General features: G+C 69.8%; 2 protein-coding genes across 5 annotated transcripts; both read right to left on the minus strand.

Annotated features, from left to right (window-relative positions):
* Window positions 1-421: 421 nt before the first annotated feature.
* On the minus strand, window positions 422-6,690 carry PDK2 (pyruvate dehydrogenase kinase 2). 3 transcript variants are annotated; one of them, XM_072919118.1, is made up of 11 exons: window positions 6,425-6,690; window positions 5,191-5,332; window positions 4,328-4,399; window positions 3,916-4,100; window positions 3,259-3,348; window positions 2,900-2,977; window positions 2,301-2,377; window positions 2,125-2,223; window positions 1,935-2,042; window positions 1,036-1,149; window positions 422-965 (listed from the first exon to the last, which is right to left on the minus strand). In XM_072919118.1, exons 1-11 carry the CDS (start codon window positions 6,540-6,542, stop codon window positions 825-827), a joined length of 1,224 nt encoding a protein of 407 aa, XP_072775219.1. In that variant the 5' UTR covers window positions 6,543-6,690; the 3' UTR covers window positions 422-824. The 3 variants fall into 3 exon arrangements, with proteins under 3 accessions (XP_072775219.1, XP_072775221.1, XP_072775220.1); XM_072919120.1 differs by lacking the exon at window positions 4,328-4,399 and having other exon boundaries at window positions 815-965; window positions 6,425-6,678; XM_072919119.1 differs by lacking the exons at window positions 422-965; window positions 1,036-1,149 and adding an exon at window positions 1,660-1,794 and having other exon boundaries at window positions 1,866-2,042; window positions 6,425-6,678.
* Window positions 6,691-7,169: 479 nt separating this feature from the next.
* ITGA3 (integrin subunit alpha 3) lies at window positions 7,170-23,351 on the minus strand. Of its 2 annotated transcripts, XM_072919112.1 has the most exons (26): window positions 23,089-23,350; window positions 17,646-17,767; window positions 17,479-17,561; window positions 16,671-16,920; window positions 16,349-16,432; window positions 15,743-15,950; window positions 14,809-15,002; window positions 14,512-14,600; window positions 14,276-14,412; window positions 14,090-14,176; window positions 13,943-14,010; window positions 13,727-13,863; window positions 12,632-12,778; window positions 12,434-12,531; window positions 11,800-11,965; window positions 11,655-11,723; window positions 11,472-11,551; window positions 11,304-11,381; window positions 10,788-10,890; window positions 10,469-10,639; window positions 10,253-10,366; window positions 10,028-10,141; window positions 9,544-9,642; window positions 9,321-9,446; window positions 8,624-8,779; window positions 8,263-8,401 (listed from the first exon to the last, which is right to left on the minus strand). In XM_072919112.1, exons 1-25 carry the CDS (start codon window positions 23,280-23,282, stop codon window positions 8,669-8,671), a joined length of 3,129 nt encoding a protein of 1,042 aa, XP_072775213.1. In that variant the 5' UTR covers window positions 23,283-23,350; the 3' UTR covers window positions 8,263-8,401; window positions 8,624-8,668. The 2 variants fall into 2 exon arrangements, with proteins under 2 accessions (XP_072775212.1, XP_072775213.1); XM_072919111.1 differs by lacking the exon at window positions 8,624-8,779 and having other exon boundaries at window positions 7,170-8,401; window positions 23,089-23,351.
* Window positions 23,352-23,709: the final 358 nt, after the last annotated feature.

Below are 23,709 nucleotides of genomic sequence, written 5' to 3' on the forward strand. Positions count from 1 at the left end.
CCGGGGCTGGGGGGCACTGGGAGGGTTGGGAAGGACTGGGGGGCACTGGGAGGGTTGGGAAGGGCTGGGGGGCACTGGGAGGGTTGGGAAGGGCTGGGGGGCACTGGGAGGGTTGGGAAGGACTGGGGGGCACTGGGAGGGTTGGGAAGGACTGGGGGGCACTGGGAGGGTTGGGAAGGACTGGGGGGCACTGGGGTGGGTGGGCACCGTGCCCTCGGTGCCCGCGTCGGTCGCTGTCCCTTCAGCACCCCGCGTGTCCCCCCGCGCCCCCGGTGCCCCCCGGTGCCCCCCGGGTCCCGGCGTGTCCCCCAGCCCATCCCGGGGGTCCGTTCGGCACCGGGCGGGGCAGACCCTCCCCCGCCGCCCCCGGGTTCCTGTGCCCCCCCCGGCCCGGCACCAGGACCCCAAACCACCACAGGGCTCAGTCAACATCCAATTTATTGACAGTGGGGAGGGGTCTGGGGGTCAGGGGGGAATTTGGGGGCTGAGCAGGTCACAGCAAGTGGGGGGTGGGCACAGCTCAGTGCAACAAAAGGGAGGGAACGGGGACAGGAACGTGGCAGGGGGGCTCAGGCCCCGTCCCCCCACCCCACCAGGGTGCAGGGAAGTGCTACTGGTCCTACTGGGACAGGAGCAGTCCCTTGCTGGGGTGGGGGACACCCCTGCGGCGGGTGGGAACTTTGGGGGGCAGTGAGGGAACAACAGGCGCTGCTCCACCCCCCCCAGCTCTGTCCCCAAGTGCCACCAAGGCGGGGACACCTTCCCTGGAAATGCCAAACCCCCCCGGGGACACCTCGTGGGTGGGTTGGGGGTCCCGGGGGGGCTCAGGGCACGCGGTAGGTGGAGGTGTTCTTGGGCTCGGTGCTGGGCACGCACCAGTCCCCCGCCTCCTGGCTGGCCTGGTAGTGCCGCCACGCCGACTTGTTGTACACGGGCAGCCGCTCCACCGACTCCGTGCACAGCGCCTGGGGGTGGGCACGGGGCTCAGGGCGGGTCCGGACCCCCCCCGGGCCGGGGCCGGGCACGGGCACCCACCTTCAGGTAGATGACGGCGTCGGTGCCGAAGCCCTCCATGGAGAAGAGCTGCAGGTCGCCCTGGAAGTACTTGGCGTAGAGGCGGGAGATGGGCAGCCCGTAGCCAAAGCCGGCCTGGGGGGCGAGCAAATCGGGCTGGGGGGTCCCCGGGGCTGGGGGGCACCCCCAGGGCACCCCCAGGGCACCCCCAGGGCACCCCCGGCCTCCCCACAGCGACCCAGGAAGAGCCAGGAGTGTCCCCTGGCACTGCCAGCGGTCGTGGTGGCACCGCCAAAGGGCCCCAGAATGGACACAGGGGCCCACTGCCACCCCAAAGGGTCCCACTGCCACCCTAAATGGTCCCACTGCCACCCCAAAGGGTCCCCATGACACCCCAAGGGGTCCCACTGCCACCCCAAAGGGTCTCTATGCCACCCCAAAGGTCTCTGTGTCACCCCAAAGGGTCCCACTGCCACCCCAAAGGGTCTCTATGCCACCCCAAATGGTCCCACTGCCACCCCAAAGGGTCCCCATGACACCCCAAGGGGTCCCACTGCCACCCCAAAGGGTCTCTATGCCACCCCAAAGGTCTCTGTGTCACCCCAAAGGGTCCCACTGCCACCCCAAAGGGTCTCTATGCCACCCCAAAGGGTCCCCATGCTACTTCCAAGCACCCCCATGCCACCAAATGTCCCCATGCCAACCTAAACGTCCCCAAAAGGTGCCAGGCCAAGGCCAAACCTCCCTGTGCCACTCCAGGTCCCCAAACGACCCCCAAACCTCCCCGTGCCACTCCAGCCCACCCCAATCTCCCCCAAAACACTCCCAGGCCACTCCAGCCACCCCCAAACCTCCCCGTGCCACTGCAGCCCCTCAAACGCCCCCCAACCCCTCTCCCCTCCCCGGGGGGGGTCACGTACCAGGGGGGCCCCCCCGGAGCCCAGCTGGGGGGTGGGGGCAGTGGAGTACATGTAGCTGAAGAGCCGCTCGATCTTCCTCAGGGGCACCCCCATGCCCCTGTCACTCATCTGGGGACAGCGCAGCAGGTGACACCCCCGCTCCTGCCCCCCTCCCCAAAGCCCCCGCCCAAAGCGGGGCTGGGTCCCTCACCCGGATGGACAGGTCCTCCTGGCCCAGGGCCACCAGCACCCTGATGGCCGGCAGCCGGGGGCTGCTCTCGTGGCTCTCCACCGTGGCTCTCATGGCGTTCTGGGGACACACGGCCCCCCCGGGGGTGTCAGGGGGTCCCCAACAGCCCCCCGGCACCCCCCAAAGGGCTGGGCTACCTTGAAGAGCTCGAAGAGCATGTGGTACAGGTGGGACGGGACGTAGACGATGCTCACGGGCTGCTCCGAGTTGCAGGCTGGGGTGGGGAGGGACACGGGGATTGGTGGGGACAGTCCTGACCCCAAAACTCCCCCGGCCCCTAAAGGGGTCACCTGAGAATCCCCCCATCGCAGGGACCCCCAAACTACAGAAACCAAGCACCCCTGTCACAAGGACCCCAATCCTAAAGGAGACGAGGACCCCAACCCAAAATGAGCCACACAGAAATCCCCCTGCCCCAGGGTCCCCAGACCCAAAGGAGCCACCTGAGAGTCCCCAAAGGAGCCACCTGAGAGTCCCCAAACCCAAAGGAGCCACCTGAGAGTCCCCAAAGGAGCCACCTGAGAGTCCCCAAACCCAAAGGAGCCACCTGAGAGTCCCCAAACCCAAAGGAGCCACCTGAGAGTCCCCAAACCCAAAGGAGCCACCTGAGAGTCCCCAAACCCAAAGGAGCTATCCAGGATCCCCCTGCCTGGGCCCCTCCTGTCCCCTCACCCCGCTGTCCCCTCACCCCACTGTCCCCTCACCCCGCTGTCCCCTCACCCCGCTGTCCCCTCACCATTGACCTCCTCGATCTCCAGGTCGGGCGAGGCCATGTAGTATTTGTCACACAGCAGCTTGGCCATGTTGTAGGCGTCTGGCAAAGGGGGGGACAGAGGGCTCAGCACCCCCAGGACCAGCAGGGGCAGCCTTTGGGGTCCCCCCCACCCTGGGGCAGCCTTTGGGGTCCCTCCCACCCCCGAACATCCCCCATTCCTCCAGACCCAGGACGTTCCTGGGGTCTCCTGCACAGCTCAGGGGACACTTTAGCTGAGGCCACCCCAAACTTGTGACACGAGTGGTGCCAGGGGGATTTTCAAAGCGACCCCCGCCCCCCCAAACTGCCCCTGCCGTGGGGGGACCCCAGAGCCCACCAACCTCTCACCACGTTGGCCACGTTGCAGTGGGGGTCGATGCTCCCGATGTGTTTGGGGTGCGCGGGGTTGGTGCTGCCATCGAAGAGCAGGGCTGGGGAGGGGACAGCGAGCTGGGGACACCCCGGGGACACCCCCGGGGCACCCTGGGGCTGCACCTGGGGGAACACTTCACACCAGGGGAGATGCCCAAGACAGGATCCCTGGGGCTGGTGGGGACCCTCAGGACAGACCCCTGGGGCTGGTGGGGACCCTCAGGACAGGCCCCTAGAGCTGGGGGGACCCTCAGGACAGACCCCTGGGGCTGAGGTGACCCTCAGGACAGAGCCCTGGGGCTGGGGGGACCCTTAGAACAGACCCCTGGGGCTGGGGGGACCCTCAGGACAGACCCCTGGGGCTGGGGGGACCCTCAGGACAGAGCCCTGGGGCTGGGGGGACCCTCAGGACAGACACCTGGGGCTGGGGTTACTCTCAGGACAGACCCCTGGGGCTGAGGTGGCCCTCAGGACAGACCCCTGGGGTTGGGGGGACCCTCAGGACAGAGCCCTGGGGCTGAGGTGACCCTCAGGACAGAGCCCTGGGGACACTGCGGGGGGCTCTGGGGACACCCCCGCCCTGGGGGGCAGCCAGGACCCCCGGCCGGGCAGCCCCTCGCCCTCACTGTGCTGGTTGATGAGCATGCGGATGGAGATGCGGCTCAGGTAGAAGCGGTCCAGGAAGTACTGGATGTTCTGGTTGGACACGGGGTCGTCCCCATACGTCTCCTTGTACTCGATCACCCCCTGCGCCATGGTGGGGACCACGTCGTTGTGCCGGTTCCGGATTGTCACCAGCGCGTTGGTGAACCTGCCCGGGGACAGGGCCAGCGCTGGGGACACCCGCTCCGGGCACGGCCCGATCCAGGCCGGGATTCCCCGCCAGCTGGGGGCGCTGGCAAAACCCGGAGCTGGCTCCGGTGGCACCGGGGCTGGGGGCGCCACCTCGGGGTGGCCCTGGGTGACACCAGCGCGGCTCTGGGAGGAGGTGACACCCCGGAATTGGGGACAAGGACACGCCGTCACCTCCTGACTCACTGTCCCAGCGTGGCTTGGTCCTCGGGGTCCCTGTCGTGGAATTCCATGATGTCCAGCAGGCTCTGGACGTACCTGGGGGGGACATGGTCACCCCACAGCTGGCACCCCCAAACAGAGGGGACACCCCAGGTGACACCACGCAAGGGCCAGCACCCCTCAACACACGCTCCCACCCCAAAATCTGCTGCACCGGGGGTCACTGTCCCACCCAGATGCTGGCACCTGGGGACACCTGGGGACACCTGGGGACAGGGTGCCTCTGATGGGGTTGGGGCTGTGATGGGGGTGGCACGGTCGGACCCCCTGGCACGGCCAGATCCCGCTGGCAGCGGCCCAGGACAGTGGACAAACAACGTGTCACGTGGTGGCCGGGAGAAGGGCCACGCTGCTGGCACTGGCACTGGCATGGGGACATGGCACTTAAAGGGACACTCAGACCCACCCAGGACAGGGACATCCTGTGGCTTTCAGGGAGCAGGTGGCACTGGTGGCTCCCCTGCTGACAGAGGACCTGCAGCCCATGTCACCCCTGCCAAGTGCCCTGCCTGGCACCCCTCCCTGTGTGCCACTCCCCACGCCAGCTCCCCGCAGGGGAGGACAGCAGGTGACAGCTGTGGGACACACGGTGGTGGCAGGAGCTGCAGGAGGGTGACACCAGTGGCAGTGGGACCCAGGGCGAGTGGCAGCGGTGGGACCCCACAGGCCCCAGCCAGCGCAGGAGCAGGCGGCGGCGGTGCCAGCAGTGCCAGCAGCCCCGTGGCCGTGCCAGCAGCCCCGTGGCAGTGCCAGCAGTGCCAGCAGCCCCGTGGCGGTGCCAGCAGCCCCGTGGCGCTGTCCCCGTGTCCCCAAGGGCCAGGACTGACCAGCTCTGCACCAGCTGCACCGAGGGCGTGCGCAGCACCCGGTCCGGGAGCAGGTTGATCTCCTTCATGATGTTGGAGAGGCGCACGGGCAGCTCCTGGCGCAGGAAGGCGAAGGACGTCTTCTCACAGGCATTGCTGGAGCCTGGGGACACGGGGGGACACGGGGGGACACGGGGGGACACACGGGTGAGCCCCCAGAGCCAGTGCTGTCCCCACTGGGGACAGGAGCAGGTCCTGGTGCTTGGCTGGGGAGGGTGTGGGGGACATTGGGGGGCACTGAGGGGGACAGGAGGGGGACAGTGCTCAGCCCACTGGGGAGGACAGTGCCCAGTGCCAGCCAGAACTGCCCAAACTGGGGCTGGGAGACCCCCGAGTGCAGCTGGGAGAGAGGGAGCTGGGCCAGGGACACAGAGAGGGGTCCCAGGGACACGGGGAGGGGTCCCAGGGACACAGAGAGGGGTCCCAGGGACACAGAAAGGGGTCCCAGGGACACGGGGAGGGTCCCCAGGGACACGGGGAGGGGTCCCAGGGACACAGAGAGGGGTCCCAGGGACACGGGGAGGGGTCCCAGGGACACGGGGAGGGGTCCCAGGGACACGTGGAGGGTCCCAGGGACACGGGGAGGGGTCCCCAAGCAGGATCCGACACCCCACAAGGCAGTGGGGACACAGCTGACCCCAAAGCCCTGGAGGGGCACATCCCTGGGGACACTGGGGGGACCCCGCAGTGCAGCCCCCAGCCCGTCTGGGGAGCAGGGGACAAAGGCAGGGCCAGGCTGGGTGACAGCGATGGGGGACATCCCCCCCCGGGGGCATTGGAGAGGATTGGGGGTCCCAGCTGCCCATTTTGGGGGGCCAGGGTCTCTCACAGGGGGTATTTACTGGGGAAGGGGGGGGTCGTCAGGATGTGCCCCAAATGAGGGGGTCTGGGGGGCACAGGGGATACCCCCAAAGGGGTCTATGAGGAAACCACCTGTTGTTAACCCCCCCCGCCCCCAAAAATAACGGGATTTTGGGGGGGTCAGGGTTACCCCGTCCCACAGCCCCACTGAGGGGGGCAGCCCCCAGACCCTTTGGATTTATCGGTGGGGAGGGGAGAACGCCTTGGGGGAGAGTGTGTGAAGGAATTCCAGGGATGGGGGCTGGGAATTCCCAGGAGGGGGGGCTGAGAATTCCCAGGAAAGGGGGCTGGGAATTCCCAGGAAGGCGGGGGGCAGGGAATTCCCTTTATTTACCGAAGTCCAGGAATTGCTTCATGGAGAGCGGCGACGGAGAGAACTTGCTGAAGTGCTCGATGTAGGTGGGGACGCCGGCCAGCGCCGCGCGCTTGCCGAGGCACCGCAGCAGCCGCATGGCCCCGCTGTCCCCGCGGTGTCCCCGCGGTGTCCCCCCACTGTCCCTTTGGTGTCCCTTTGGTGTCCCCCCGGTGTCCCCTCAGGGTCCCCTCAGGGTCCCCTCAGCGCCCCCCGGGCCCGGCCGCGGCCCCGCCTCCTCCGCGCCGCGCGCAAACAACACACCCGCTGTCAATCAACGCACCTCAGCCAATCAGCGGCGCGCTCTGCAGCAAACCCCGCCCCCAGCCCGTGCCGATCCGGGCACGCCCCGCTGTCAATCAGCGCGAGCCACGCCCCTCCGGGGAGATCACGCAGCCAATCAGAGCCCGCGCTGCTTGAGGCCACGCCCCTCCCCTGTGACCCCGCCCCTCGTGACGCAGCTGCTGATTTGCATAACCGCGCTCCCATCAGCCTCTCTGCCGTCCCAGACCCTTTCCCGGGGGGTTTTGGGGGGATTTGAGCCTTTCCCGAAGGTTTTATGGGGGTCTGAGCCCACCCCAACCCCCGCATTAACACCCCATCACCCGCCGCGCCCCGGATCCATCATCCCCCTCCCCTCCTCTTTTAGCCCCCCACCCCCAAATCCCCCAACCCCGCAGCCCACCCCCCCCAGCCCGGCAGGCAGGACACGGAGGGGACAAGCGGGTACAAATCCCAGAGCGAGCCTTTATTGGGCCCCGGCGAGGAAGGGGAGGGGGCTTTGAGGGCCGGCGGGGGGCTGGGGGCGCGGGACCCCCTCCCCACCGCCCCCGGTACCGACCGGACACGGACACACGGAACGGAGAGACACGGAATAACTTAACCCCGCGGGGGGACAGGGACCCCGGGCCGGGGGCGAGGGCCGGGGATTGGGGGGGACACGGGCTGAAGTGCTGCACCCCCCCAAAGCAAAGCTGCGGCCGAGAACAGCGGGAGGGGTCCGGGGTGGGGAGGGGGAGACCCCCGAGGGGTACGGGGTGGGGAGGGGGAGACCCCCGAGGGGTCCGGGGTGGGGAGGGGGAGACCCCCGAGGGGTCCGGGGTGAGGAGGGGGTGCAGGAGAGAATGAGCCCCCCGAGACCCGCCCCGGGGAAAGCAGAGGGGTCCCGCACCCATTGCCGAGGGGAGGGGGTCCAGCGTGTCGCGGCAGGCGGGGACGTTCCCCAGGGGCCGGGACGTGTCCCGGGCAGGTTGGGGACAAGGGACAGGGAGGTGGCGAGCGGAGTGTCAGCGCGGGGGGGCGGGGGGAAGGCACTCGGTGAGGCCAGCAGCACTTCGGCGAGCGGGGGGGAAATTTGGGGGGTCGCCCCCACAAGCATTCAAGGCACGAGCGGGCGAGAGACCCCCGGGCGAACCGGGAGGGGCTGCGGGAGTCCCCCGGGCGAACCGGGAGGGGCTGCGGGAGACCCCCGGGCGAACCGGGAAAGGCTCCGGGAGCCCCCCGGGCGAACCGGGAAAGGCTCCGGGAGCCCCCGGGCGAACCGGGAGGGGCTGCGAGAGACCCCCGGGCGAACCGGGAAAGGTTCCGGGAGCCCCCCGGGCGAACCGGGAGGGGCTGCGGGAGCCCCCCGGGCGAACCGGGAAAGGCTGCGGGAGCCCCCCGGGCGAACCGGGAAAGGCTCCGGGAGCCCCCCGGGCAAACCGGGAGCCAGCGGCGGGGGCAGCCGTGGCGGAGGGGATGGGGCAGGGGGCTTGTGCAAAGTCAGAGCCCCCCTGGCAGGGGCCGGGCGGGGACAGGGGGTCAGTAGTACTTGTCCGGCTCCTGCCATTTGGTCACCCAGAGCTTCTTGCGGCGGCGGGGCAGGAGCCCCCCGGGCCGGTGGCGCTGCTCCTGCCGGATCCGCACCGCGGTGTACTTGGGCATGATCCGGTAGTAGCGGGTCCGCTGGAAAAAGTCACACTGCGAGGGGACACAGAGAGGACAGGGGGTCAGCGAGGGGCCGGGAGGGGCGGGGAGGGGGACAGAGACCCCCGAGGCGGCGAAGAGCGGAGCAAAGGGAGCGGCGATCCTGGAGACCCCGCGGAGCCCTGCGGGACCCTGCGGGACAGAGGAAGAGGAGAGGAGGCTGAAGAGGAGGAGGAAGATAAGATGCCGCTGCAGCCCGGCCCCACGGGGCATTACCAGGCGGGGCCCGCGGTGCCCGGGGGGCACGGGGGGTGCCCCCCGTTAGTAGTCGTCCGTGAGCCGCTCGGTTTCCGACGGCTGGATCCGCATCTCCGCCTTCTGCCCCTTGGCCTCGTACATGGCCCGGGTGTTGGCCCGCCGGAAGAACCCGCACTGCAGGGAAGGGACAGGGTCAGGGGGGCCGGGACAGGGGCTGGGGGGTCCTGGGCACCCCCCCGCAGGGGGGAAAGAGGGGCAGGGAGACGCCCCATAGCGATGCTGCGGGGTGGGGGGTCCTGCAGAACCAGTGAGCCCCTCCTGGGTAGAAGAGGGGGCTTCGAGAAGCTGGGGGTGTCCCCAGGGGGATGTGGGGGTCCCCCAGTCCCTGCAGTGCAGCCACAGGCAGCAGCTCCAGCCCCGCTTTGGGCACACATCCCAAAATGTTTTGCACCCCAAGACACGCTGGGAACGTCTCTGCTCCTCTTCCTCATCCCTCTCCAGCCGGGAATGTTCCTCCCGGGAGGGCACCTCAGCCTGGGGGACACCTGCCACCCGCGGGGCACCTTCCAGCCGAGGGGACAATCTTCGGCTGCGAGTCCCTCGCACCCCTCGCCGGGCAGGGAGGAGGCGGCCACGGGTGACACGAGCCCGTTGGGTCTCAGCGCGGCTCCTGCACCCCCTCCTCCCCGGGCAGGGGATTTGGGACCCCCCTCACCTTCCAGAGGAGGAGGATGATGAGCCCCAGCAGCAGCAGCCCGGCTGCCACCGACACCAGCACCAGCCAGAGCGCGATCTCGGCCGGCTGCTCCTCCTGCAGCTCCGAGTCCACGTCCACGGAGAACTGGGGGGGTGGGAAGGGGTACAGAGGGTTGGGGCACGGGGCTGCAGCGGCCCCAGTGCCACCCCGTTTGCCCCAGCAGGGCTGTGGTGTGGCTCACCCGCACCGTGTGGTTCCTCATGCTGATGGTGGGCACCTGCGAGCGCAGGAACAGCGTGGCCGTGCCCGTCACCTTCACTCGGTCAAAGTCCCGGAACTCCTGGGGACACGGGGACACGGCTGAGGGACGGGCACGGGCACGGGCAGGGACACGGGCATGGTGGGCACGGACACACAGAGGGCAGCAGGGGGAGGATGATGATGGGGACGTGGATGATGATGATGGGGACGTGGAGGATGATGATGGGGACGTGGAGGATGATGATGGGGACGTGGAGGATGATGATGGGGACGTGGAGGATGATGCTGGGGACGTGGAGGATGATGATGGGGACATGGAGGATGACGGGGACATGGATGATGGTGACACAGGGATGGAAGGGGGGACACAGGTGACAGTAGGGACACCCAGGGGCGGGTGCCAGCCCCTGAGCTGAGCCCTGGCGGGCTCGGGGCCTCGTTTAACACCACCCCGGGGTGCTGACCTCGATGAAGGTGCTGTTCCAGACGCGGGCGCGGAGGCTGAAGCTGGACGGGAGCTGCGTCTGCAGCAGGGGACACTCGAACCACACGCAGCGCGCCGTGCCCGCCGAGCAGCTCTGGGGGACACGGGGGTCAGGGGGGCCCAAAGCACCACCCTGGCTCCGGGAAGCAGCGGGGACGGTGACCCGGGAGGGGGATGCGCTGCCCGACCCCTCAGCCCCACTCACCAGCGCCGCCTCGGACCTCGGGCGCCGGCCGGTGGCCAAAGTGACCGGGGGCTCCCCCGGCTCGGGGGGCTCCAGCTCCCGTCGCTGCCGGGATGGAGCCCGGTCCTGCAGGAGCTGAGGGGGGACACGAGCCCCGTCAGAGCCCGGGGGGTGCCGGGGGGCTGAAGCACCCCCGCGGTGGGGCAGGGCACGGCCTGAGGGCCCCGGCTGACTCACGGTGAGGTTGAGGGGGTTGATGACCCCGCCGGGGGGGTGACACGTGTCGTTGCCGTTCACCAGGATCTCGGTGGGGTAGAGGAGCCATTTGCCGTTGGGGATCTCGTAGGGCCACTCAAACCCCAGCAGGATGGTGCCCAACGTGCCCAGGGACTCGCCTTTGGTGGTCACCTGCGGGCAGTGTGGGAGGTGGAGGCCGGTGTTCCCAAACCCGCCTCCCTCCCGCGATCCCAAACCCGCCTCCCTCCCAGGATCCCAAACCCGCTTCTCTCCATGATCCCAAACCCGCCTCCCTCCCACGATCCCAAACCCAGCTCACCTGGAAGTCGAAGGTGAGGGGGCTGCCCACGTCCTGCTCCTGCTCCATGGCCGACTCGCCCACCACCGTCCCGCTGAAGTAGGACTGGATGTGCGAGGAGGCTCTGGGAACGGGATGGGGGACGGCAACGGCGTGAGGGACACAGGGGATGTCCCATGGTGACCCCACTGTGTCCCCACGCCTGGGACATGGAGGGCTGGCACAGCCAGACTCGGGTGGGGGGAATGGAGGGGACATTGAGGGAGGCAGGGGACACTGAGGGGTGCAGGGGACACTGAGGGGGGCAGGGGACACTGAGGGGGGTGCAGGGGACACTGAGGGGGGTGCAGGGGACACTGAGGGGGGCAGGGGACACTGAGGGGGGTGCAGGGGACACTGAGGGGTGCAGGGGACACTGAGGGGTGCAGGGGACACTGAGGGGGGGCAGGGGACACTGAGGGGTGCAGGGGACACTGAGGGGGGGCAGGGGACACTGAGGGGTGCAGGGGACACTGAGGGGGTGCAGGGGACACTCACATGCTCAGCGAGGACTGGATGCTGTAATCCACCAGCAGCTTGGCCAGCACAGGCTGCAGATCCTCCTGGGTGCTCTGCCTGCCGGGGCACCGGGATGGGGCACCGGGATCAGCATCCCCCCGGTCCCACCGGGACCATCCCCGGCCCGTCCTGCCCACTGCCACTCACGTGGACAGGTCCAGCCACACGGCCACCTCCCGCGTGTCCAGCACGATGCCGATGGCCTCGAAGGTGATGGTCAGCTCTGCCTGCGCCCACAGGAGCGGCTCAGCCCCCCGGGAAGGGCTGGGGGGCAGCGGGGGCAGAGGGGGGCACAGGGGGGCACTGGGGGGCAGAGGGGGCAGCTCTCACCCTCTGGTTCCTCTTGAAGGGGTTTCCCAGCTCGCACAGCACCGTGTCCCCAAAGGTGCAGGCTCCGCTCTGGGGAGGGCAAAGGGGGTCAGGAACCTCCCGGCCGAGCCCCCGCTGGGTCCCGGGGTGTCCCCCCACCCCGTACCGGGCGGACGGAGGAGGGCAGCAGGCTGGGGGGCACGGTGACGTTGAGCAGGGCCTCGTGGGCGTCCTCGCCGTTCCAGGGCGCCGTGGGGACGTTGGTGATGTTGATGCTCAGGTGCAGCTTCCGCACGTCCCGGCTGTACTGCAGCACCTGCGTGCCGTTCACCCTGTGTGGGGACAGCGGGGTCAGCGCGGGGACACCCCTGGGGACATCAGGGACACCCCCGGGGGACACCCGGGACACCCCCGGGGACACCCGGGACACCCCCAGGGACACCAGGGACACTCCCAGAGGGACACCAGGAACACCCCCAGGGGACACCAGGGACACCCCTGGGGACACCAGGGACACCCCCGGGGGACACCAGGGACACCTCCAGGGGAACACCAGGGACACCCCCGGGGGACACCAGGGACACCCCTAGGGACACCAGGGACACCTCCAGGGGGACACCAGGGACACCTCCAGGGGGATACGCAGGGACACCCCTGGGGTGACACCCCTAGGGACACCAGGGACATGCCCAAGGGACACCAGGGACACCCCAGGGGACACCCGGGACACCCCAGGGACACGAGGGACACCCCCGGGGACACCAGGGACACCCCCAGGGACACCAGGGCCCCGTTGTCACCTGGGCAGCGGCTGGTTCTGCTCGGTGACGAAGCTGCTCTGCAGCTGGAGGTTGCTGTAGCACTGGTTGTCGGAGCCACACTCCTTCTGGAACTCGATCTGCAGGGACAGGGACGTGTCCTGAGCCCCCGCCACCCCCAGGGACCCCCGGCGTGTCCCCCCGGCGTGTCCCCCCGGCGTGTCCCCCCGGCCGGCTCACCTTGGTCTCGTTCTCGTGGGACTGGTCCTGGTTGAGCACAGGGAAGGCGTCCAGGGAGTGAGGGCCCAGCTGGAAGGTTCTGGGCCTCTCCAGCAGGGAGTAGTTCATGGAGAGCACGATGGGGTGCAGCTTGTCCCGGACGTTGTCCTGCGGGGTGGGAATCACACACAGATCCAGCTCCAGCCACGGCTGGGGTCCCCCTCTGCTGCTGCCAGGCCAGGGAGAGACCCCGAGAGGAGCACAGGGATGGGGGGATGGAGGGGTGATGGATGGATGGATGGATGGATGGATGGATGATGGATGGATGATGGATGGATGGATGGATGATGGATGGATGATGGATGGATGGATGGATGGATGGATGGATGATGGATGGATGATGGATGGATGGATGGATGATGGATGGATGGATGGATGGATGATGGATGGATGGATGGATGGATGGATGATGGATGGATGGATGGATGATGGATGGATGATGGATGGATGATGGATGGATGGATGGATGGATGGATGGATGATGGATGGATGATGGATGGATGGATGGATGATGGATGGATGGATGGATGGATGATGGATGGATGGATGGATGGATGGATGGATGGATGATGGATGGATGGATGATGGATGGATGGATGGATGGATGGATGGATGATGGATGGATGGATGGATGGATGGATGGATGGATGGATGGATGGATGATGGATGATGGATGATGGATGGATGGATGGATGGATGGATGGATGGATGGATGGATGGATGATGGATGGATGATGGATGGATGATGGATGATGGATGGATGGATGGATGGATGGATGGATGGATGGATGATGGATGATGGATGGATGGATGATGGATGGATGGATGATGGATGGATGGATGGATGATGGATGGATGATGGATGATGGATGGATGATGGATGGATGGATGGATGGATGGATGGATGGATGGATGGATGGGTGATGGATGGATGGATGGATGGATGGATGGGTGATGGATGGATGATGGATGGATGGGTGATGGATGGATGGGTGATGAAGGATGGATGTTGGAATGATGAAGGGATGGATGGATGATGGAGACATGGACGCTCACCAGTAGCAGGAGCTCCTGGGACTGGCAGCGGGTGTCGGGCATGGAGAAGTCCCCGGTGTAGGTGGCAGACTGGGACCCCGAGAACCTGACCCGGGGCGGGTGCCGGTCCTTGTCGGCCTCCAGCGTGTACCGCAGGGCTGGGGGACAGCACGAGTTGTCCCACAGCCCCACAAGGCGTCCCCGTGTCCCCGTGTCCCCCCAGCACCCCCCACTCACTGATCCTCTCGCTGTAGCTGGGGTCCCCCGCGCTCTGGTTGTAGGAGAAGCACAGGGTCACCGTCATGCTGTGGGGACAAAGGGCCGTGAGCCGAGCCTGGGGTGCCACCAGCAGCTACGGGGACACCGGGGACACCGGGGACTCACCAGGACTTGGGCGTGCACTGGGCAGGGTCCACCTTGCTGGGGGTCACCGTGAAGGTCTTGTCCAGGATGTTGATCACGGGACGGGCTCTGGGCAGGGATTGGGCTTGGCTGAACCCCCCTGTGCCCTGTGCCCACCTGGGGGTGGCAGGGGTGGCAGGACCCCCGTCCCTGTCCCCAGGGCTGTACCTGAGCAGGACGATGTGCTCGCTCAGGCTGCCCACCAGCAGGTCGGGGTAGGAGTTCCCGTCCATGTCCAGCCCCCCGCTCAGCGAGTACCCGAAGGTTTTTATCTGGGTGGGGCCCAGGTCGGACCCGCTGATCACCTGGGTTGGGGGGCAGGGGGCTCAGCCGGTGCCCTGCAGTGGGGGGCTCGGGGGGTCTCCAAAGGCCCCGGCCCGCTCAGGGCTCCCCGGGGCCGTTACCTGCCGGGGTCGGTCCCGCAGCCCCTCGGCGCTGCTGTGGTAGATGTAAACCTTGCCAGGCCCCTCAAAAGGAGCCCCCACGGCGATATCTGGGGGGACAAGGGCAGGGTCAGCACCCCAGGGCCCTCCCTGGGACCCCAAACCCACGTCTGGGGTCCTCCCTTCCTGTGAGACCCCACAAACCCAGCACAGGAGGGAGGGAGGCTTGGGCAGGAGGAATAACGGGACAATCAGGACCTCCAGCCTGTCCCATCTCCTCCTCTTCACCCTAAAGCTCTCCAGAGGTCCCCGGCTCACCCTGGAACCCGTCCTGGTTGATGTCCCCGAGGCTGGCCAGGGCGAAGCCGAAGCCGGAGTGGCTGGGCCCGGTGAGGACCAGGCTGGGCAGCTGCTGGAAGCCCCCGGCCTCGTTCATGAACACCAACACCGCGCCCCCCACCTCCTCCTTCCGCTCGAAGTAGTAGGGGGCCCCCACCAGCAGGTCCTGCCACCTGTGGGGACAGCGGGGGATGGGGGCCGGGGCTGGGACACGGCCCCCGACACGCCTGAGGTGGGGAGACCCCTCCCCACACAGCTGTGAAAATGGGATTGGCCCCAAAAACCTCCCCAGGCCACAGCTGGGACCCACAGAGATCCCCTGGGAGCTGTGGGGTATCCCAGGTGGGACCCCCACCCCTGGGAGCTGCGGGACCCCCACCCCTGGGAGCTGTGGGGTATCCCGGGTGAGACCCCCACCCCTGGGAGCTGCGGGATGTCCCGGGTGAGACCCCCACCCCTGGGAGCTGCAGGATATCCCGGGTGAGACCCCCGCCCCTGGGAGCTGCGGGGTGCTCCAGGTGAGACCCCCACCCCTGGGACCTGTGGGATATCCCGGGTGAGACCCCCACCCCTGGGAGCTGCGGGATGTCCCGGGTGGGACCCCTACCCCCAGGTGGGACCCCCACCCCTGGGAGCTGCGGGATGTCCCTGGTGGGACCCCCACCCCTGGGAGCTGAGGGATATCCCGGGTGAGACCCCCACCATTGGGAACTTGGGGTTCCAAGCCCACCTTAGCCTCAGGACATACTAAGTAAGACCCCCCTGCCCAGGAGCTGACAGATCCCAGCGCGGGTGGCATTCAGGAAGCCCCAGGTGAGCCCCCTGCCCCAGGTGAGCCCCAGCTGAGCCCCAGCTGAGCCCCCTCCCCATCTCAGCCCCGTCCCGCAGCCAGGGGGGGGTCGCAGCCCCTCACCCGTCGTTGTTGAGGTCGGCCAGGGCCAGGGCGCTGCCGAAGTAGGAGCCGACCTGCGGGCCGGGCAGCAGCAGGCTCCGGTTCAGCGTCTGCCGCGCCCCGCGGCTCAGCAGCAGCACCGCGCCCGTGTGCCGGTACCGGGGCGCGCCCGTCACCACCGTCACCGCCTCCCGCTGCAGCACCGCGCTGCCCACCTCGGCCGCGTACCCTGCGGGGCTCAGTCAGCGAGGGACCCCCGGGACCCCCCCGCGTCCTCCCCGAGACCCCCGCACCCCGGGGATCCCGGGGGGAACCCTCCCCAAGTGTCCCCAAGTGTCCCCAAGTGTCCCCAAGTGTCCTCAAGTGTCCCCAAGTGTCCCCAAGTGTCCCCAGCGCCTTTGACATCCACGCCCGAAACCCCCAGCTCCCAAAGCTCCTCCTCACCCCAAATCACCCCCCCCATCTTCTCCCTCCGTGCCCAATGTCACCCCAATGCCACCACTGCCCCCCAGTCTCACCATCCCCCATGCCCCCAAGCCTCCGAGTCCCCCACCCCCAGCGTTCCCCCTAAATCCCCCCCAAACCTCCTCCTCCTCACCCCAAACCCCTCCTGGGGTCCCCCCCCACCTATGTAGGTGTTGCCGTTCCTCTTGTTGGGGTAGGAGAAGTCGTGCAGGTCCCACGAGTCCCGCTGGAGCATGTAATCGGTGCCTGGAACGGTGAGGGGGTCACCCCACGGCCTCGGGGGTCCCACGGGGGCAAGGGCACCTCGGGAAGGGGGTCCCGTGGGGGCACAGACCCCCCTGGGCAAGGAAGCGTCCCCAAAGGTGAGGGGAACCCCCAGGAAAAGGAGTGCCCAGAGGGGTGACCCCAGGGCTGGCAGGAAAAGGGGTGCCCAGAGGGGTGACCCCAGGGCTGGCAGGTGCCCCCGTGCCCCCAGGACCCTCACCCTGCCAGTTGTAGGCACCGGGCGCCCCGAAGTAGATGACGTTGGCACCGAAGCCGGCGCTGGTGCCCATCTGGCACATGCCCGTCTCGTCGGTGTCGGTGTTGGCGTTGCACATCTCGTTGTGGTACGTCTGCCACTCGTCGGCCAGGTCCAGGCGCAGGTCATTGCCCCGCACGAAGCAGCGGCCGACCATGCGGCGCTGCGCCTCCGCGCCCGACCACAGCACCCGCGTGTAGCGGTGGGCACAGGCCTGGGACAGGGACAGGGATGGGGACAGGGACAGGGACAGGGACAGCTCAGGGACTGACCACAGCACCCGCGTGTAGCGGTGGGCACAGGCCTGGCACGGGCACAGGGACAGGGACAGCTCAGGGACAGGGGACAGCAGGGACCGGGACACCTTGGGGACAGCTCAGGGACAGCAGGGACCGGGGACAGGGACAGCTCAGGGACAGCTCAGGGACTGACCACAGCACCCGTGTGTAGCGGTGGGCACAGGCCTGGCACAGGGACAGGGATGGGGACAGGGACAGCTCAGGGACTGACCACAGTGGGCACAGGCCTGGGACAGCGGGGACACTGAGGCTCAGGGGACACCCCAAAGGTGCAAGGAGCCGGGATCTGGGTGTGCAAGGAACCAGGGTCTGGGTGTGCAAAGAGCCGGGATCTGGATGTGCAAGGAGTCGGGGTCTGGGTGTGCAAGGAGCTGGGATCTGGGTGTGCAAGGAGCCGGGATCTGGGTGTGCAAGGAGCCGGGATCTGGGTGTGCAAGGAACCAGGATCTGTTCGTGCAAAGCCCCCGACTCACCAGGACCCTCCCCGGCGGCTGCCGCTGGCTGGCCACTGTCACCCCCAGCCACATGTCCTCGATGATGGCCTTGTCGGGCTCATCTGCGGGGCAGAGCTGGCCTGAGAGGGGGTCCCCGGTGCCGGGGGGGTTTTGGGGTGTCACACACCCCGGGGGGGGTCACCCACCCTTGAGCTCGATGGGCAGGCGGCGGCAGTCGCGGGTGGCGGCGCTCAGGGGACAGGCGTACACGGCGCCCGTCCGCGTCCCGTTCAGCGGCTCCGCGTCCCGGGGGGCCCCCACCAGCAGCCTGGGGGACACAGGGGGCACTGGTGGGTGATGGGGGGGCAGGTCCATCCCCCCAAACCCCTCCGGCTCGTTTTGGGGGGCAGAGCAGAGTGGGTGCCCTGGGGGACACTGGAGCTGCTTCCCCAGAGTTTGTCGCACCCTGGCACCCCCAAATAACGGGGTCAGCCCCGTCCACAGGGCTGGAAGGGGACACAGGGACCCCGAACCTGACGGAGTCACGGCTCCCCCACTCCTCCCGGGCTCCATCCCACGGCTGAGCCCCCTCCCCGTGCACGGGGGATGGGAACAGGGGTCACAGTGACCCCCCAAACCTCGCTGTGCTGGTGGGGAAAATGATGGGGGGGGGTTTGGGACCCCCAGGGCAGCCCCGGCCCTTCCCGGCCTGGCTTCAATCCCAGGGAATGGGGGACAGAGCCCCGGGAGCAGGGAGGGGAGCTGGGACAGGCACCCCCAGTCTGGGATGGACACCCCCAGTCTGGGACAGGCACCCCCAGTCTGGGATGGACACCCCCAGTCTGGGATGGATCCCCTAATCCAGGATGGATCCCCTAATCCGGGATGGACACCCCGAATCTGGGATGTATCCCGTCATCTGGGATGGACACCCCCAGTCTGGGATGGACACCCCCACCCCAGACAAACACCCCTCACCCCGGCGGGGCTCAGGCAGCACCCGGCTGGCTGTCCCAGAACAGGCAGCACCTCCCAGGGGTGACCTCCCCAGGCAGGGCAGTGCCATGGGGGACATCGGCGTTCCAGGCTGGACGTGCCCCCCAACCCCTTCAGGAGATGCTAAAGGGACCCCCCCACCCCAAAGGAGATGCTGGGGAGCCCCGGCGAGGCCCCGTGGCCCTGGCATGGGGAGCTGGGAGCTGGCATGGGGGGCTGGCATGGGGGGCTGGCATGGGGAGCTGGCATGGGGGGCTGGCATGGCCCGAGGGCTCCGGAAGGGCCGGACTTTCCGCCGGGAAGTCCTGGGGGAGCGCGGGGACAATGGCGTGGAGGTGGCCCTGCTGGGGAGGAAGTGACTCCCTCTGGCAGGCGGGACACTCGGGGGGACACGGCACCCAGGACATTGGGGGGGGGGACACGAGGAGGACATGGCACACGGGACAAGGTGGGGACAGGGCACACAGGACATGGAAGGGGACATGGCACCCAGGACACGAGGAGGGCATGGCACACAGGACATGGAAGGGGACATAGCATAGAGGACATGGCACACAGGACATGGCACCCAGGACATGGGGGGAATATGGCACATGGGACACGGCACCCAGGACATGGAAGGGGACATGGCACACAGGACATGGCACACAGGACATGGCACACAGGAAATGGCACACAGGACATGAGGAGGACATGGCACACGGGACATGAGGAGAACATGGCACACAGGACATGGCACCCAGGACATGGAAGGGGACAGGGCACCCAGAGCTGCTCCCGGGGCAGCCCTCAGCAGGGCCACCAGCGAGGACAGGAGCCAACGCCGCCGTGCCCGCCCGCCGTGCCGGTCCCCGCGGTGCCGGTCCCCGCCGTGCCGGTCCCCGCCGTGCCGGTGCCCGCCGTGCCCTCCCGCCGTGCCCGCCCGTGCCGGTCCCCGCCGTGCCGGTCCCCGCCGTGCCGGTCCCCGCCGTGCCCTCCCGCCGTGCCGGTCCCCGCGGTGCGGGTCCCCGCCGTGCCGGTGCCCGCCGTGCCCCGCAGCTGCCGCCGGCGGGCAGGGAGCGCCGGGGGAAGCGGAGCAATGCGGGGCGGCAGCGCGGGCACGTCCGGGCGGGCCGGGCGTGACTCAAGCCCGGTGCAGGAGGAATGCGGAGCCCCGGGCAGCCCCGGCCCCGGCACGCCGGGACCCCCCCGGGGCGGCTGAGTCAGCCCGGGGCTGCAGGTGGGGGGGGTTGGCACCGCTCGGCCCAAACGGGGGTCCGGGGGGGCTGCTGCCCGCAGGAATGCCAGGGTGGGGGCCCGCGAAGCCGCTGGGCAGGGAAGGGAACGGGGGGGGGGGGTGGCTCCGGGCGATGCCAGCTCGGCACGCAGGAATGTGCCCCCCCAGCTGCCAGGGGGGCACGAGGGGCACCATTGTCCCCCTTCCCTGGGGGGGAAGTGACTCAGGGCAGCTGCTGTGACTCAGAGCTGGGGGGTGCTGCCCCCACAGCCCGAACCCCACCGGGACCTGCAGCCCCGGGGTGCCCCCGGCTCCCCCGGTGGTCCCGGCCCACAGGACCCCGCCGTCCCCGCGGGTCCCGGGGGGCGGGAGCCCACCCAAGCCAAGCAGCTCCGGCACGCCGCTGCCTCCAGCCAAGATTCCCGGCACGGCAGCCCACCCGCAGCTCCGCTCCTGGGAAAGGGGGAGCGCGGGGCTTTCCGAAACAGGGGGGGCACCCAGGGGTGGCTCCCGCCCCGCTGTGAGTGAGCCAGGGGCCCACGGGCCCGCGGCTGCCCGGGGGGGCGAACCGGGATTCGGGAGGGGCCGGGACCGGTTCGTGGCACCGGTCCCGGTGGGCTGCGGGGACGGGAACTGGGGCTGCGCTCGGGATGGTGAAGAGCGGCACGGGGGGAGGCCGGGAGGGAGGGAGGGAGGGAGGGAGGGAAGCAGGAATGTGAGGCCGCGCTCCGTCCTAATCCGCCTTGGCAGGCGTGGGGGGCTGGATGGAGCGGGGGGGCTCCCCCAGCGCTGGGAGCGGGGCTGTGGGAGGCTCCGGGCACCGGGACCCCGAACTGCCGCCCCCCTGCGCTGCGAGAGGCGAGGATGGCAGAGATCCCACCGGGACACCTCTGGAACAGGGGGGCCGCGCACCCCCCGAGGGCCCCAGCCCCAGAACCCCCTCCCCAGGGAGCAGCTGGGCAGCGAGGGGAGCTCCTCAGCCATCCTCGCCAGGGGCCGGGAGGGGAGGAGCGGGCGGGGGGAGCCCGGCCCGCCCCCAGGTTTGCCATGGGGGTCCCTGGGCAGGAAACCCACCGGGAGCCCTCTGGGAAGGAGCCGGGAGCGGGGGGACGGCTCCGGGATGGATGGATGGATGGATGATGGATGGATGATGGATGGATGGATGGATGGATGGATGGATGGATGGACAGACGGCCCCACGTCCGTCCCCCTCCTCCTGCCGAGCAGCCGCAGCCCCGCAGGACCCCGGCGGGCCCGGGCCAAGGCAGGGGGAGCTCAGGCAGCTCCAGCAATCCGCAGCAGCCCGGCCGGGGGGAGGGAGAACCGGGAACGCAGCCAGGAGAGCCTCTCCTCAGCAGCCAGCTGGAACCAGGGAGACCCCCGGGCACAGCCCCAATTCCCAGAGGGCTGCAGATGTGGGTGCTGCCTCCCCTCTGGCTGAAGATTTTGGGGGGGTGGGGGTGATCCTCAGCTTTCCTGGAACGGATCTGCCGTGCCTCAGTTTCCCCAGGTCACCCAGGGACCGCCAAACCGACCCGGGCCGGACCGAGCGGGGCCCAAAGCGGCTCCCGGTGGGAGCGGCCGGACGCGGGCGGCCCGAGGAGCTCCGGAATCTCGGCAGGGCTGATAAGAGCCGCGCTCCAGCCCGCGCCCACCTGGCCTGGGAGGAGCGAGCAAACAAACCTTCGCACGGGCACAGCCCCGCGGGGCGCGCACGGCCCGGGGGGGGCGGCACGGGGGGCTCCGGTACCGCCCCGGAGCACCCCAACAGCCAGGGCAGGAGCCAACCCCCAAAAAAGCACGGGAACCCCCGTTCCGCGCCCTGAACGGGGCATGGCCGTGGCAGGAAGCGTCGCTTTCCTGTCCCCACCCTGCACCTGCGAGCGGAGGGCACCGGGCCGCGGGCGCGACCCTCGGGGGGCTCCGGGGGTCCCCCAGCGCCGGCCGCACCCGGAGCGGCTCCGGCACCCCGAGGTGGGGCAGCCCCACGGGCGGAGAGAACGGCGCGCTGCCCCCGGGCACGGGAGGGGTTCTGCCCGGGGGGGTTCGGGCTCCGGAGCCGCTCCCGCAGCCGGCGGAGCCTCCGCGCCCCGCGGGGATCGCGCTGGGACACGCAGCGACACGTGGCGCAGGTGTGGGGGTGGCGCGTCCCTGTCACAGCCCCCCAAAACCTCCCCCGGGGCCGTTCCCGGTGCCAGCCGCGACCCCCGCCCGGTGCCCGCCGGCAGCTGCTGCGGGGCCAGCGGAGCGGGCAGCACCGGGCCGGGGGTCCCGGGGGCGGGGGGGGTCCCGCAGCGCTCCCGGGGCTCCGCAGGAGCGGCTCCGCTCCCTCCGGCCCCGCAGCAACAGCAGCTCCTCAGGGCACGGCCCCGAATGCATCCCTGGAATGCGGAGCACGCCCGCACCGGCAGCTGCCGCCGGGCCCCGGGAAAAACGGGGTCCCGGGGGTCTCCAAACCGGGAGAGCCGCGGGAAGGTGATCCAGCAACACCCCGCGTCCTTCGGGGGGACAAAGGCAGCCCTGCCCCGCGGTGGGGCTTCCTCCCGGCACGGACGGGAATTCCCGGGGAGCGGGGGCGGCGGGGACAGCGGGGGGACAGCGGGGGACAGCGGGGGGACAGCGGGGGGACAGCGGGGGGACAGTGGGGGGACAGCGGGGGACAGCGGGGGACAGCGGGGGGACAGCACGGGGCTGCTTCGCCTGAAAGGGGCTTTTGTTGGGGCTCTGCCCGGCAGGAACCACAGTCCAACAGGTTCCCGGGCACGGGGCCCCACCGGGACCGGCGGAGCTCGGGGGCAGCTCGGGGGGCTCCGCCACCGCCCCGCTGAGGGTCGGCGCCGGCCGGGACCGCTCGGCTGGGCAGGGGTCCCCCACCCCGAGGGGCTCCGAGCGCACCTGGGGGGACACGGGGTGACCCCACGCTGCTGTCAGACCCCCCCCGTGTCACCGGGACCCCGCGGTGGGCGCGGGGAATGAGGGGGGGGCTCGGGGTGGGACCCGCAGCACCCCCGGGGGACCCTCCGTGCCACAGGGACCCCACCCCACGTGGGACCCCCATCCCAACGGGGGGACCCTCCCCGCTCTGCCCCACCCCACGGGGCTCCGCACCCCACGGGGACCCCTCCCCACCCCACGGGCGACCCCGACCCTAACGGGGACCACTCTCAACGCCTCCGCCCCCCACGGGGACCCCGCGTTTCACGGGGCCGCCCCCGCTGACAGGTAAAGCGCCGTCTCACTCTCCTCCGCCGCACGGGGGTCCCAACCACCGGAGACACCCCGGATCCTCCCGGGGACCCCCCGCACCCCCACGGGGGCCCCTCCCGGTTCTTCCCCGTCCCAACCCCCCTGCCCCCCGCCCAGGTGAACCTCGCCTCGCTCTCCCGGGGCCCCCCCCCACCGCCCGGGGCTCGCCCCCCGCCCCCAGCCGCGCTCACAGGCTCCGCTCCCGCCGCTCCGTCTCCCGGTGCAGCGCTACCGAGAAGCCGAACAAGGCTCCGGCGGGGCCCTCCTTGAGCACGGGGAAGGTGCGGTCCAGGTTGAAGGCGGCGGCGGCGGCGAGCAGCACCGGGCCGAGCCCCAGCAGCAGCCCCGGTAGGGCCGGCGGCAGCAGCCGGCGGCGCCGCGCCATGTCCCGCACCGGCCGCCGTACCCGCCCTGCCGCCCCACCGGGACCGGTGCGGGGGGGGCGGGGCCGGGCGGGGCCGGGGCGGGGCCGGGGCGGGGCCGGGGCGGGGCCGGGGCGGGGCCGGGGCGGGGTCGGGGTGCTTCCGGACACGCCCCTTAAAGGGGCCGCGCACCCCGCCGCGCACCGCGCGTACCTGCGCGCTCAGGTGTGCGGGGCGGGAGGGGCGGCCGCACCCGGTCACCCCCGCGGGGGGGTCGCGGGGCTCAGGCCCCGCCCCCTGCCAGACCCCCCCACTGCCCCCCACCCCACTGCCCCCTCCCCACACCCCCGCGGGACCATTCCCCCCTTCCTCCCGCCCTAATCCCCCCGGGGTGGGACCCCCCTACCTGGCACCTCTTTGGGATGGGACCCCCCGGCATGGGACCCCCGG

Source organism: Taeniopygia guttata, chromosome 27, assembly GCF_048771995.1.
Source record: "Taeniopygia guttata chromosome 27, bTaeGut7.mat, whole genome shotgun sequence".
Lineage (NCBI taxonomy): Eukaryota > Metazoa > Chordata > Aves > Passeriformes > Estrildidae > Taeniopygia > Taeniopygia guttata.

Excerpts from the sequence above, each read along its gene's own strand:
- ITGA3 (XM_072919111.1), bottom strand. The coding sequence starts at position 23,282 with ATGGCGCGGCGCCGCCGGCTGCTGCCGCCGGCCCTACCGGGGCTGCTG. Across the intron at positions 13,864-13,942 it reads CAGCTACAGCGAGAGGATCA|CCCTGCGGTACACGCTGGAG; the intron begins GTGAGTGGGGGG and ends GCTGTCCCCCAG. Across the intron at positions 10,640-10,787 it reads CCCTCACCTTCGACTTCCAG|GTGACCACCAAAGGCGAGTC; the intron begins GTGAGCTGGGTT and ends CACTGCCCGCAG.
- PDK2 (XM_072919118.1), bottom strand. The coding sequence starts at position 6,542 with ATGCGGCTGCTGCGGTGCCTCGGCAAGCGCGCGGCGCTGGCCGGCGTC. Across the intron at positions 4,101-4,327 it reads GACCAAGCCACGCTGGGACA|GTTCACCAACGCGCTGGTGA; the intron begins GTGAGTCAGGAG and ends GTCCCCGGGCAG. Across the intron at positions 2,224-2,300 it reads TGCTCTTCGAGCTCTTCAAG|AACGCCATGAGAGCCACGGT; the intron begins GTAGCCCAGCCC and ends GTGTGTCCCCAG.